Source organism: Conger conger, chromosome 12 (assembly GCF_963514075.1).
Source record: "Conger conger chromosome 12, fConCon1.1, whole genome shotgun sequence".
Lineage (NCBI taxonomy): Eukaryota > Metazoa > Chordata > Actinopteri > Anguilliformes > Congridae > Conger > Conger conger.
In genome coordinates, this window is record NC_083771.1 from 11115558 (window position 1) to 11130453 (window position 14896).

The 14896-nt window shown below is 45.6% G+C and overlaps 1 protein-coding gene across 1 annotated transcript in view; it reads right to left on the reverse strand.

Annotated features, from left to right (window-relative positions):
• Nucleotides 1–14896, reverse strand: part of brinp1 (bone morphogenetic protein/retinoic acid inducible neural-specific 1) — a 125957-nt gene that overhangs the window by 21767 nt on the left and 89294 nt on the right. Inside the window, exon 5 of the mRNA XM_061215932.1 lies at nucleotides 10527–10632. Coding sequence (XP_061071916.1) covers nucleotides 10527–10632 — 106 coding nt within the window. The remainder of the gene's footprint in view (nucleotides 1–10526; nucleotides 10633–14896) is intronic.

The window sequence follows — 14896 nt, forward strand, 5'->3', positions numbered from 1 at the left end:
AGATTTAATTTACCCCCGTTCCTGCGCACGGAGCACTCAACCCTCCGACTGGCGGCACATGGGAGTTTCATTAGTGGCAGTAAATTACACGGCTGCTCAGAGTAGCCACGCCGGTATTATCATTACTATTATTTCTTTGCTTCAGAATGACCTTCTTCTTTCCCTCATCTCGTAAATAACAGCGTCGAGTGGAGTGGCAATTAAATGCGCTTTATGAGAGAGCCAAAGGTCCCGCACACTCATCAGTGATGTGAACTTGGACCGTGTTCTCATAAGCCAAAGGTGTGTGGGTATGTGTGTGTGTGCTAGGGGGTGTGTGTTTGTGTGCGTGTGCATGCTTTTGTGTGTGTGTGTGTGTGTGTCTTTGCGTGTGCGCGTCTGTGTGTGTGCATGCTAGTGGGTGTGTGTTTGTGTATGTGTCTGTGCGTACGTGTATGTGTGTCCGCATACGGGCATGCTTGCGGGCATGTGTTTGTGGGTGTGTCTGAGGTTATTTGTGAGGCTGTGTGTGTGTGTGTGTGTGTGTGCACGTGTGCATGTGTGTCCGGGAAAGTTTAGGGAGATCCAAGAATCCTTGTTCACTATACAGGCCCAAAGGTGAACCGCCTAATCACTCACATGAACTTTCAAACCCACAGGGGAGGAAAATTACCATAAAAGAAGAACATTACGCATATAAAGGCCAGTGGCATTAGCAGTAGGGGAAGCCTGTGTAAAGGGCAGGGCAGGGCAGAGAAAAAAACATGGAATGTCCCGGAATACCACGACCTGAACGTGATGATGCCTATCTCGCACTGTTGGTATTAATGCTACAACTTACATTTTCACCGCCATAATCATCGTCAGTGTTATGACAAGATGCAATATTATTCAGATATCTTTTACATATCAGAATTAGTTAATCATATATTATCATCACATCAATCATGTCAGTCATTATCATTGTGCCATACGGCATGAATTACACGTTCCATCCACAGCATCTTTCACACACGCTGCAGATGAACTGAACCTCCCCTTCATGGTCAATGGCAGTTTCTCCCAGCACGTTAGCGGATTAGCGGAAAGCGGGTTAGGAATACCAGGACCCCACCCGACCCCCCGGCGGCTTCCCGTCAAAGCCTTTCAATTCTGGGGTTAACCGCGCCACAGCCGTCAATCATCGTCAAGGTTACTCCGACTCCACGGCTTCCCATTGGCCGAGCTGACAGGGATGGCGGTAAACTCTGACGGGCACGGCGTGTAACCTTCAGCACCTCACTTCAAAAGACATATATTTCTGTTATGACTATAACAGCCCTATGGCTATGTCCGCCTGGACAGAGATGAGATCACACCGGTGATCCAAGTTATCAGAGTATCCGCCATCTTTTTTAAAAGACCAAATGAAGAAATATGTCATTGAAAAGATACAAGCTGTCTTTTATCGTGTTCTGTTTTCATAAGTGTTCATTAAATCCTCAGATGGTGATGCAGCATGTTCAGCTAGTGTGAAGCAGCACCTGTTTTCAGGGCACACACCCTGCAAAGCAACACAGTATGATACGCATGTTCCTCACAGAATTAAAATCAAGTGTACATAGTATATAGAAATACAGAAGTAGGTGTGTGTGTGGGGGGGGGGGGTCGATGTGTGTGAACTAAAAAATATCAGTTTTAGTTGATAGATATGCAAAATCACAAATTTGCTATACTCCAACGCAGAGGAAAAGTGGTATCTAAAATGGAAACTGTAAGAAGGTGTCACCAAAGTGTGTGGGGTTCCACAGACTCCCGCAGGGCCGGTTTATAGCTTGCTGGCCAACCGAGCTCTTTCCCTGAGTGTCTGTGCTGCGTGACTGATAATGGCCTTGTCTGAGCATGTATGTGAGTGTGTGTGTGTGTGTTAGAGTGCTGCAGGAGGCAGACAGAGGCCCACAGGGACAGACCGGCAGACGTGATGCGCGTCGCCCAACCAAGCTCTTTCCCTGAGTGTCTGTGCAGCGTGTCTGATAATGGCCTTGTCGGAGCATGTGAGTGTGTGTGTGTGTGTGTGTGTGTGTGTGTGTTAGAGTGCTGCAAGAGGTTGAGAGAGGTCCACGGGGAGAGACCAGACCAGCAGACTTCATGAGCATCGGCCAACCACGCCTGTCAGACACACAGCCACTAAAGAGGAAAAACTAAAGCCCTGATCAATGAAACAACCTGATGGGGTTCTGAGAGGAGACGCTTCAACAGAGCCGAGACGGGGCACAAACCTGCTGATTTATAGCTTATACACACACTCACACACACACACACACACACGCACACACACACACACGCACACGCACACACACATACACACACACACACACACACACACACACACATACACACACACACACACACACAGACACACACACACACACACACACGCACGCACACACACACACACACACACACACACACAGGCACACACACACACACACGCACACACATACAGTGTGTACGCATAAGCACACACACACACACACACACACACATACACACACATACAGTGTGTACGCATAAGCACACATACACATGCACACACATACACACATTTAAACACACACACGCACACAGAAAAAAACATACACACGCACACACGCACACACATACAGTATGTACGCATAAGCACACATACATACACGCACACACACACACACACATTTGAACACACACACAAAAAAACATATACACACAGGCACACATACTTCAGTACAGTATGTACACACAAGCACATACACACATATAAACAGATGTACACACACACAAACATCCACAGGCACACAGATACATGCATACACACATATACACACAAACGTGCACACAAGCGCAGGCATGCACAGACATGCACACACACACACACACATTCACGTACACACACACACACACACACACACTCTCCTGATTGACTGCTTCTGACTGAAAGTTTACTCCAGGCCAGCAAACAGTGATTGCATCAGGTTACTCAGAGACTGAGACAGGGGATGAATAGAAGGTGAAATAAAGGCTAAATTCATTAAGCTATGAAATGATCCAGCATTATCTTAAGTGGAATGCAAGAGCAGCTCTGTGAGAAGAACAGATCAGCTGCTTGCTTTAATGTATTTATACCACGGGCAAATTTGATACGGTGAAAAAATATTAATATTCCCGCTGAAGAGTCACAGTAGTGCTTGGGAGCACATTCCATAGCAGACTACTGGTCGTGTGTGTGTGTGTGTGTGTGTGACAGAGAGAATAGCTTAATCCATATATTGGTGTATCTGAATCTGTGAGCTTGTTTGTGCACGCACAATGATACGTTCAGTGTTAAATTCAACTCCTGCGGAGTTTACACGAGGACAAAAGGAATATAAAATATGTTCTAAAATGTCTACACGTTGCTTTGTTCTTGCGTGTGTGGGTTTGTGCGTACTTTGAACCTCTGGAAGTATATATATGCTTGTGCCCATGCGGTTGTGTAAGTGGCCTGTGTCAGTTTCAGCCTACTTCAGTTATTCATCCACCGTCTTCCAAAAAACATGGATCCGTTCGAGCGGTCCCCTCTCCTCTAGAATGCGCCGGAACGTTGGGGCTTATTCATCCGCTTGTTTACTGATTGCGTGCACGTGAGAAAGAAAGAGAGGGGGGAGCGAGAGAGCAATGATGAACACCTAATCCATCACTCTCCACACTCTCCAACCGCCCGTGGGTCTGTTTAATTTATTTTCACCTCACAGCTTCAAAAACTGTTGGCTTGGGCCATTCTAACATATTCATAAATCTTCCCAGATATGTCAGCCAGGGAAGAAGAGGAGGAGGAAGAAGAAGTGCTTTGTGTTTTTTCCCCAGGTAATTTATGGCAGCCATTTTGAAGGTAATGGTGGCTGGGTGCACAGCCATGTCGTGTGGTAGAAGCTATGACCCCCCCACCCGGCTGCCCAGAAAGCGCTTTCAGGATGGACGTGACACGCATCACATCCCGGTGTCGTAATGCTGTCAAACGCCACCTACCTCACTTCTGAAAACCGCCAACCTACTTTTCATCTGTCGGGCCGTTTTAAAAATGACTGCGGGTTCGCTAATATCCATATTTTGCTGAGTTCTCTGTCCACATACTGTGACGAATGCCTTCTAGCGAAAATAAAACATCAGTAAAAGTAAAAAATGTGTTTACACATTAGTAAAAAGGATTGTATTTAGAGGTAGCCATGCATATTTTTATGCCCAGATGGTGCCAGACCGATAGTAATATATTGGGGTTTAGTTGTTAAAAAATACACAAATAAACATTTATGGCACAATCTGATATGAAGGGAAAGAGCACTGAAAAGGAGTGTGAGCTTTCAGTAAGAAATGACTGTAGTAGCAACTGTTTTAGTCTTGTAACAACATCTAAGATCTTATTTCTTTCTCTCAAGTAGAACATATTGGCTTGTTTTTTAGTTACGTGAAACATTATTTTCCCATGGCAAATCTTGAAATGAGTCAAATTGTCTTACCTCATTGGCACTCTCATTTAGCAAAAAAAGTAATAAAAAATAGAATATTGAGTCTCAATATAAGACTAAAATACTTTATTCACTTATGTTTTGGTTTTTGCAGCGTGAACCACAGGTAGATAAGATAAGATAAGACTTGCTAGCTTGTGGAAAAGCCTATAACAGTGCAGAAAGATCAGTATGAGTCTAAGAAAGCGCTAGGCTACAATGCTACAGCTACAGCCCTAGCTCTAACTCTAACACTAACCTTGTGTCCCTCACTTGCTTTCCAGAGTGAGGCCATACCTGTTGGGTGTGGTCCTGATAGAAGCCCCATACTCCCTAACCATACTCTGGGAAGTGGTTCAGCTAACTATGACTGTCAAGTAAAACCTGAAGTGTGATTCAGTGGCAGTCTATAGCCTTAGTGACTAAGGTGCTTGACTGGGTTAGTGGTTCAAGCTTGGTGCAGCCAAGCTAAGGTGTTGGGCAACTTTAAATCGCTTCAAGATAAAAGTGATTAAAAAAAAAACTGGTTAAACTTATTGGCGACATTACTCCATGCTGTATTTCCTGTTTTCAGGGTAGCCGTAATGGCAACATTACTCCACGATGTACTTTTTGTCCTACATTGCTCTAGGGGGGACTATCTCCTGCTTAGTCTAATCAACTGTAAGTTGCTTTGGATGAAAGTGCCAGCTAAAAGAATGACTCTACCGATTAACTGACTTTAAACATTTCATCGATTTCAGCCGTTGGAAATGAAAAGTGGCCAAACCGCCCGATATCTTTGATAAGCGGCTCCCTCAAAGCCCGGTTCCAGCACTTCGTCACGATTACAATCTGGAGCGACGTCTGGACGCACCACGCTGAAGGATATACCGTCCTTCCAGACTGTCAGATCTCAAAGCAGGTGAAGGATGAATTAAAGAGGGCGTTAAGAGTTATTTATGCGGTTAGATCAGGGCCTGGGGAGGGTGAGGCTCCTCGTGACTCTACCGCTCACCCTCTGAATCTGCCCACTCTGCTGCTCCGCGGGACGCTGATTGCCACAGCCAGGTGCATTATGGGTACTGTCACGGGTCACCTGCCTGAGTTTGACCTCCAGCTGATTTGGCTCGGGAGGAGGCGTCCGGAGGGGGAGGTCATTCCGGCGGAATTCCTCGCCCGGAAACGACTGAGCGAGCCGGTTTCCTGGCAGCAAGAGGACGCCAGGAAATGGGCCGAGAAAACCATCACGCCATCAGTCTACATCAATGGAGCAATTTCACAATAAATAAGTTTTTCCCCAAACTCTAATCATATGAAATACCAAATAATTGAATAAAAAAAATATTAATAAAGAAATTAAAGAATTATTCATTGTAACTGTTTTTATTATTATTTTTATTTTATTATTTTCCTGCTATTGCCATGACTATCATTGTTATTATTGCTATTATTAGTAGTTGTAGCAGTAGGGTAGTGTAGGGTGTGGGGTGAGTGCCAATAACAGCAATTGTGGTGAATTCCACATATGACGTTAAAGAAAACTCTGGATTAGATGCTCTGTTTGTTTGTTTTCTCTTTTGAAATGACTATAATAAAATCCACTAGAATATAAAGAGGATTCATCTACTTGGAGAAAAACCAAACTGGTAATTAACGCCGTGCATAAATCCTATTTAAACCAGTTTTAAGCACAATGCTATTAGCATGGCAGCTAAAGCTCTGTTTTCCAAACAGCAACCAAGCTTACAAAAAACCAAAACAGTACAGGAAAAGTGACTGTTTGTGGCTTTTAAGTTTGTGGAGAAGTACAGGCTGATTTTATGCATGTGGAGGGTTCCTCAGCTGGAGGACTACAAATCCCAGGAGACTCGTGTAAGAGTCCCAGTGCTAGGAGCCCCCCCTCCTGCTTAGAGGATATGGGAGTTGTAGTTTCCACTCCAGCGGGCCTCTCCTCTCCCAGGACCCCGTCGCGGGGAGGCGTGCCTCCCGAACAGTAATCCATCTTCCCGCTAAGCCGCGAGTGGACACCCACCATGGGGACAGGCCTCCGCCACGCCCTCCTGAGACAGAACGGGCACCCCGGGATTCACTGCCATGGTGATGGGGCTGTAACTGTTCTCTCCCACCCAGCCTCTGAAATCTCCATCTTCCCCTGGACCGGAACACGGCCTACCTGACTCACCCAGGCAAAGCAAGTGACTGCGGTCTACCTGACACACCCAGGCAAAGTCTGCAGTCTACCTGACTCACCCAGGGTTGCAGGTGTATTGTGCATGGTCTACCTTAAAGTGAGGTATCTCTAAAACAAACAAAAAACACAAGGGAGGGTATTCCAATGCGCCCAGCATTACCAAGTGCCCAAGGAGCCAATATTGAGCTTGTGTGTTTTCCATGTCCGGTTCAAACACTCAAAATCCAGCACACTCAGAATTAAGTTCCTATGACAAAAATGGTTTATTAAGGAGAAGCACTAACACACTTTGAATAGCAGGCCCCCCAGATGTATTAAGCAATATGTGCTGGTGGTTTCTGGGCATAAAACCCATAAAATCATGCAGCAAAAGAATAAACTGCATTAAAGACATTCAGTATAATGTGCAAAAGCAGACACAGAGGAGCCGTAATGGCGGCATTCCTCCATACTGTATTTCCTGTTAGTGTCTTGAGAAGAGCCTTAATGGTGGCATTACTACATCCTGTATTTCCTGTTCGTGATTTGAGAAGAGCCTTAATGACAGCATTACCCCATACTGAATTTCCTATTTGTCTTTTGGGAGGAGCCGTAATGGTGGCATTACTACCTACTGCATTTCCTGTTAGTGTTTTTGGAGGAGCCGTAATGGCGGCATTACTACCTACTGCATTTCCTGTAAGTAGTCTGGAGCAGGATTAGCGGAAGAGTGTCAGCGCACTCCCATAAGATCGGGGATAGAGTGAAATACTGGAACAGCAAAACTATAAAACACATCACTTTGTGTGTTGATAAGACAAGTTTTATCACAGTTCCTCTGCCATAAAACAGCGGCCATCCTGGATCCGCTCCCAAAACCACCTGACGCCAACCCACCAATCACATCTCAGATGTGAAGCCAGCGCAATACGCCAACACCCCCCCCCCCCCCCCCCCCGCCTACGGGGAGCCGTTCTGTCCGTGTGAAACGAACGGTAGGGCTAACGCTTGGGTGCTACGCAGCCGCGTGATCGATGCCGTCAATCTGACCTCTGTGTATTTTCTCATTTGTCTGCTCCGCTGGCGAGTCCATTTCTCACCCTCTCCCATTTACCTTCGCTGTTGTTGCCCACGCCGATGACCTGCGCACGCTCTCCCGTGATTGGCCGCCGCGTTACGGAACAGGAACAACAGGAGTCAGAACAAAGTCAGAGCGAGGCTTGTAATTATCTTAAAATCCCCCGGCCTGTCTCGGCTCCTGACTTCTATATTTTATATATATATATAAGTGCCCCGCATGAAATAAAGTACTCAAACGGAGTACGGTCGACCGTAAGTCCTCACCCCTCCTGTTATTCCGGCGTTTTCTAATCACGGGAAAATGTTCGGGTTTCGGACTTTCGTCACATTTACTGCGCCGGCTGTCCGTTTGCCTTTGAAAGGAGGAGCGAATCGGTGGCCAATTTTATTATCGTCCCCGACGGTCTCTTCCGCGTGACCTTTTACAAGGCGGTCGTAAATAAGGATGGAGGAATCAGCTGACTGCTGGGACTGGATGAGAGCCATCCTTCCCTGTGATTAGACCAATCGCCACTCTGTCTCTAATTACATCACCATCTGTGTCAGTTATGTACCCCCCCAAGGCCCTGGCACTCCAGCAGCAGCGCTCTGAAATATTCAGCCAGCTGCTGGTAATTCAGCTTTAAACGGCTGATCCCGCGGCTGCTTTCGGGGACGGGCCTGTCTGTCGTGCGGGCCTGAATACTGCGCTATATGACATGGAACGGGAGACATACCCTCGGAGCCAATCTGGGGGAAAGATACGGCTGCCATTTTAAAAACTTTAAGGTGTGAGGTCACAATAATGTGATTAGAATTCACTTAACTGAACATTCTAATGCTGATGTCAGAATCACGACTGATAATTGAGAACAATGGAGTTCTAGAACTTGATTTAGAATTCTGGAAAAAATAAACATTCCAAAAAACCTACTCTTGAAAGGGTTAAAAGGCCTGGGATTCCTAGATCGAGGGTGAAATCAAACAAGACCTGGGTCAAACTGGGGACTTGTTTTGGGTTCAAGTTTTACTGAGCTTGTCTGGTGTATTGGAACCAATGAAATACTCTGCAAACCCCGCCTTCTGGTCCTTCTTGTTTTGCTCAATTGCACCAGGCAAGATCAATCAAGCACAGAAAAGTATTTGAATCCAAAACAATTACGTATTCGACCCAGGTCCAAAGTCAACACTTTCATCCCTTCTGTGCTAGCTCCGTCTTACAGCACATCTCCCTCTCTGGCAGGGTCACCATCACACATTCGCAGTTAAAAAATAACATTTAACTTCTTCTTACACATCATGTGACAGAACCGCACTTAGCTGGGAGAAGAGTGTCTCTTTTTTAATTAGGAGGTCCCATATGGAAGTGAGAAGCAGAGGAGCTGTGGGATATATCTTACACAGTCCCCGGGCGGGGGAAACAACATATCTGACAGGCTGATTTACATGTGGGGAGCATCAAAACAATGTTTATTCTCTCCGTCTATTAAGGGCCTTTTCATTTCCCTCCTCTCATCTCTCTCTCTCTCACTCTCTCCCCCACTGACTCTCTCTCTTTCTATCTCTTTCTCTATGCGAAATGAAAATGAACCGCAACAGAAGTAGACGTGTAAGAAGCCTGGCCCTTCTGTGAGAGAAAATCCCTTCAGCAGTTGCAGCAGCACGGGGCTAAGGACGATTCTTGGCTCTTGAAAATGCACAAAAACATCTTTGTGTCTTTGCATAGGCTGTGCCTGGGCCGTCTATATTGAAAGCGAAAAAAGCCTTGTGAGCTAAGACAGCTGCAGGTGGGTTACATTACATCACATTATTGGCATTTGGCAGACGCTCTTATCCAGAGCGACGTACAACAAAGTGCATACCCATAACCAGGGATAAGTGCGCTGAAAGACCCTAGAGGGAAGTACAATTTCAACTGCTACTGGGTTACAAGTGGAAGTCCAGGTTGCGCAACCCTGTTGGCCCAACCACCAGTGAATGTGGAGAGGCAGACCAAACAATGGAGCATGGCTTGTCTGACCTCTACTACCCAACCTGTGCAGATCAAAATACTTCACAGAGTTCAATACAAAATGCAAAGAACTGTGTAAAGAAATGGGAAACTATCATGCTAACAATCATGCTTCGAAGACACAAAAAGTCTGCCCTGTGATATAATCGCCAACGTTTTAAACTGTGCAGAACATGATAGCTGTAAATTCAGTCAGTCACTAATGAAACAATGACTATATAAGACCCACATGCCAAACACTAATTCAGTCACAAATGACATGATAGTTCTACCCATTTAAGACGTCGCAATACCTTGCTGTATTCACATTAGTCAGCTGTGCAGAATATGAGAATACAACAAATATACCAGATACCAAACACTGTAGGTCAGTCAGTAATATGAAATATTATCACATTTAGGAACTCCTCCCCTCAGTCCCCTGTCTTCCATCCAACGGAAAACCCCATTACATTACAGTTATTTAGCTGACACTTTTATCCAAAGGTACTGTTGATGAGACTAAGTAGGGGCCAATCCACCCTGGAGCAATTCTGGGTTAAGGGCCTAGTTCCAAGGGCCCAAGAACTGCACTGATCTTATTTTGGCCACACTGGGGCTTGAACCACCAACCTTCCAGGTCCCAGTCAAGCTTAACGAGCTAACAAAGCTAACGTGCTAACGCGCGGTCTAACCCCCAGTAGTGCCAAGTTTACCTTGCAGATAACAAAGCTAACGTGCTAATGCGAGCGCTAACTCCCAGCAGTGCCGTGTTTACCTTTCAGGTAACAAAGCTAACGCGCTAACACAAGCGCTAGCTCCCAGCAGTGCTCCCAGCAGTGTTTACCTTGCAGGTGCAGCTTGCTCTCGGGGCTCTGGAGCAGGATGGAGCTGACCGAGTCCAGGTTGTCGTAGGTGCTGCAGCCCAGCGGACCCGTCCGAGTCTCCGTCACCTGCGAGAGAGGCGGGGTTACAGGTCAGACACACCTGCGAGAGAGGCGGGGTTACAGGTCAACGTAGGTACGGTTTGCTCCTATGGCGTGAGAAGGCGTTCTCCAGGCTTTAAGGCATGGGCCTACATCATTGATCGAGGCTACACCCTTGACTCACACACCAAACAGGAGCAAACATATCCCAAAGCCTGTTGCAAAACATTGCACACCATTGCGAGGAAACATATTGTTCAACACAGAAAATGTAAAACAAAACAGAACTCTTTTTCCACTTGAACGTGCCACTGGATTTAAGAAATACTTCTCATTAAAAGCCAGTTTCACAGACACAGATTACACGAAGTCCTAATCTAAAATCAATTATTCCAGGACGAAGCAAAAAAAAAAAAGGAGTTTTTTTTTTGTGTTTTTTGTGATTTTACTTTAATATTGAGTCAAATTTATGATGAATTTTCAGGGAATACAGACTGGGGTTTTTATGGGGGTTATTTTGGCACCTTTCTGTAATTTGAGTTGGAACTCCATGTTGGGTTCTCGTTTGCAACCAGCTTCATACGGCGACTGCAGGCAACATGAAAACATGGCTGCTGAAGAAAGAACAAAATGGCCGCCCAGGTCACAGACAGACGTTTGCATCTTCACCCACAGAAGGGGGGAGGGTTCCATCGGTCACGTCTGAAGGTATGCAGATGGCTCTGGCAGACACACAGACGTCACGCGTGTGCGGTGTGTGGGGGGGGTGCGTTACGGGGGCCGCCAGGGACCCTCTTACCGCCGGGTTCAAAGCGTTTGTTTCATATGCCCCGTGAACGGCCCATCTCTAAAGCCAGCTTTACTTTTAAAGATCTTTAGAAGCCTCTCTCCTTTTAAAAGAGCTGAAACGCTAATGCTCTCTCACACCGCATCCAGCTTTCTGTTATGGAACAACTCCCCACAGAGAGGGAGGGAGGGAGAGGCGGAGGGAAGGAAAGATGGAGGAAGAGACAGACTGAAAGGGGGGAAGAGAGGGAGGGAGAGGAAGAGAGAGGATGAGAGATAGATAATTGAAGTGCTGCACAGGGTAAAATCAAATTGACAAAAAAACAAAAAATGAATTCCCACTTTGTGAGTTAGTAAGTGAGAGGCAATAGTCACAAACTAAACTTAAGTCAATAAGCATCAAAACGCTATAACTAAACCCCCCTGTTCCTCTTTGTGAGAGAGAAAAGAAGACAAAGACAGGGAGGGGGTAGAGGGAGAGAAAGAGATAGAAGGGGAGGAGAGAGCGCATGGGGAGGAGAGACAGATAGAGGAAGGGAGGCATCGGAAAACTCCCAGCACTCTCTCCCACACCGTCTCCTCCCGGCCCTGGAGACAGTGGGGTAATTAGTGCAGTCAGAAGCGACAGGGCTTTCAGTTCCCAGGCCTGCGTTTAGAGAGATCCCCCCCTCCCTCAGTCTTCCGCCCAGTTCCCAGGCAGACCGCGTCCGCCCGCCATCGATCCGTCTGATCGGCATTACCGCACGGCCATACGACCCGGACCGCCGTCTCGTCTCGCATCGACGCCGGCGGAACCGACGCACCCCCGCTTTCAGAGGCAGGGGGACCCAAAGGTGCGCGATACCGCCTGTATGGTCATGTGACCAATTTCAGTAGATATTCAAAAATTGGGAAAAGCCTGATCTCCACAGCCATAGCTGCCTTAAACAACAGCCCTACCTGAACAGGCCTGAGGGAGTACTGTAGCCTGTCATTGTGTGTTGTAACTGTGCTCTGTTGTATTGTTTGTTGTCCGATGTACACTGAAGTACAGTACTGTGGAAAAGAATTTCCCCTTGAGAACAATAAAGTTCTAAAATCATTAGTGATTCAAGGGTTTACATTCAGTGTGAGTGTGTGCGTACACGCCTGTGTGTGTGTCTCTGTGTATGTGTGTGTGTGTGTGTGTGTGTATAAGGGGGCTGGATCAAACTAAATACTGAATACGAGTTTTTGCAGCTCAAGCGAGGCGTTATTTTAATTACTTACAAACTTTTGTTGACATCTTTTAGAAGTTTCTTATCGAATAAAGTTTCTTTCCAGTGAGCTGTAACTGAGTGACTCAGTTATCTCTCAGGCTGTACTGCTTTGACCTCTGACCCTCTCATCGCTGTTCTGATGTGTCTCTGCCTACACAGCGCTCATCGTAACTGGATACCGTGCGCGTCAGAGTCACAGTGACACGGCTCACCATCAGCTTGCATTTACAAAATGACTCCTAAAGCTACATTGTGTCAATTATGGATATGTTTTGTTATGTTTTTACAATCTAGATGTCTGAAGTCTTCCATTCATAAGTCATCCCCAGGGCCTATGCCACACCCAATCGAAGGTACCAAATGAAGTTACAACCCAGTTACTACTGTCAATTTTGTAATACTAATACTCCGGGCTCATTCCTCCACATGTTCTGGGACTGTCCATCTGCGAAAATTTTTTGGAAACATGTCAACTCCGTATTGCCCTTATTGCTTAAGATTAATTTTGTTTCCAATCCATGCCTATGTTTGCTTAGTGATGATTCTGATCTTAACCTTAGAATTACCCAACAGAAAATGTTATTTGCTGGCTTTACATCTGCATTCTGCAGCGTTGGATAACACCTGATATATGCATGAATACATTTTGGATATGCTCTTGACTAAGGATTGTTAATCTTGAATGCACTACTGCTAGTCTAAACAAAGCTAAGTCGGCAACTGTAATGTAATTGGAAGTTGTTTTCTTTTGATACATCTCAATTTATTTTGACTGCAAAGTAACAGGTTGATTAATGGTCTCCAATCTGATCTATTTGAGATATAACTTCTCTGTATTTCAATGACTTGTCTGTACACCCCCTCCCGATCGTTTTCTGTTCCCCCCTGTATTCTTTTTATTTTCGAGAAAAGAAATGAAATATTTTGATCACAAAAAAATGAAGTCTTCCATTCATCAAAAAACCTATCCCATCCATGTACACACACACACACACACACGTGCATACACACACATGAACACACACGCACGTGCACGCACACAACACACACACACACACAAATGCACACATGCACTCGCACACACACACCCACACACACACACACACACAATACAAACCTCATTCAAAGCACAGCGGAATACACACAGCCCTTCAGAATACCTAACTCAAAAATCAACAGTACAGAAAAGGGACAAAGGGCAATGAATGCATATCTGGGATCTTAGGGGATCGGAATTATTCTACCATGAATGAAGGCGCGGAATTCAGCAGCCACACGCAATACATGTTTCCGAGGTGGACCTCGGTACTGCAGGGTGTGTGTGTGAGTGTGTATAAGAAGGAGGTTGGGGAAACGGTTGCTCTTGTGTTGTTTTGGAGACACACCTCAGCGCTGCTGTAAAAGCTCCATCTCAAGCACCATTTCTCTCGGTTTGTGGTGCTTTCATAAGACATGAAGCCCTGTCACTGGAGGGAGTCCAGGCAGATGCACCCAAAATGGCCGTACAACTACTCTCCTCTGAGAGAGACAGAGAAGTGGGTCCACCGGTCGATCATTTATACGTCAGGCTTTCGAAAATGAATACTTCCGCAAAGGATGCGCTGACGTTTCCTTGCAAAACTAAAGATTTGGAGTTCCTAACTTTTACTTCTAGCTTCTAGAAAGAATACTTAATGGGTTGGAATGTCCTTAAAGATGGCTGACTTCAATCTATTTCCGGGAGAGGAGCAAGAAAAAGAAAACAAGAAAGAAATAAGCGACTGGAATGAGCCCAGAGCTTTAAAAAAAAATATTATTACCGTGATTGACTGTTTTTATGGCAACAATTTGGCAGTAAGTATTTTTAATTACATGTATTTCATGCCAATAAAGAATATGAATTGAATTGAGAGAAATGCAGAGAGGGCAGGAGAGAGACACTCACACGTATTTCCCCAGTCTGTTGCTAATTAGACTCATCACACCTTCCAGTGCACTGGAGGAAGCTGAGCTGCCAGGAGCTACAGAGACAATATTCCAGAATGTCCCAGAGGAAGGCCCTTCAGGTGCCACCTCCACAACCCTGCTGCTGTTGCCCAAACCCAGCCTTCCGAGATGTGTCTCTTAAAGCCCTTTCGCTGAATTGTGCCATTTTTAAATTACGCCGAAAGTAGCTTCTAATCCAGGAGGGATATACAAGTTCATACACAGCACATAAGCGAACGTGGCTTCAAATATAATAAAATACGAGAGAAGAAAAATCTAAATGAGGTTCTTATGCTTTTGTT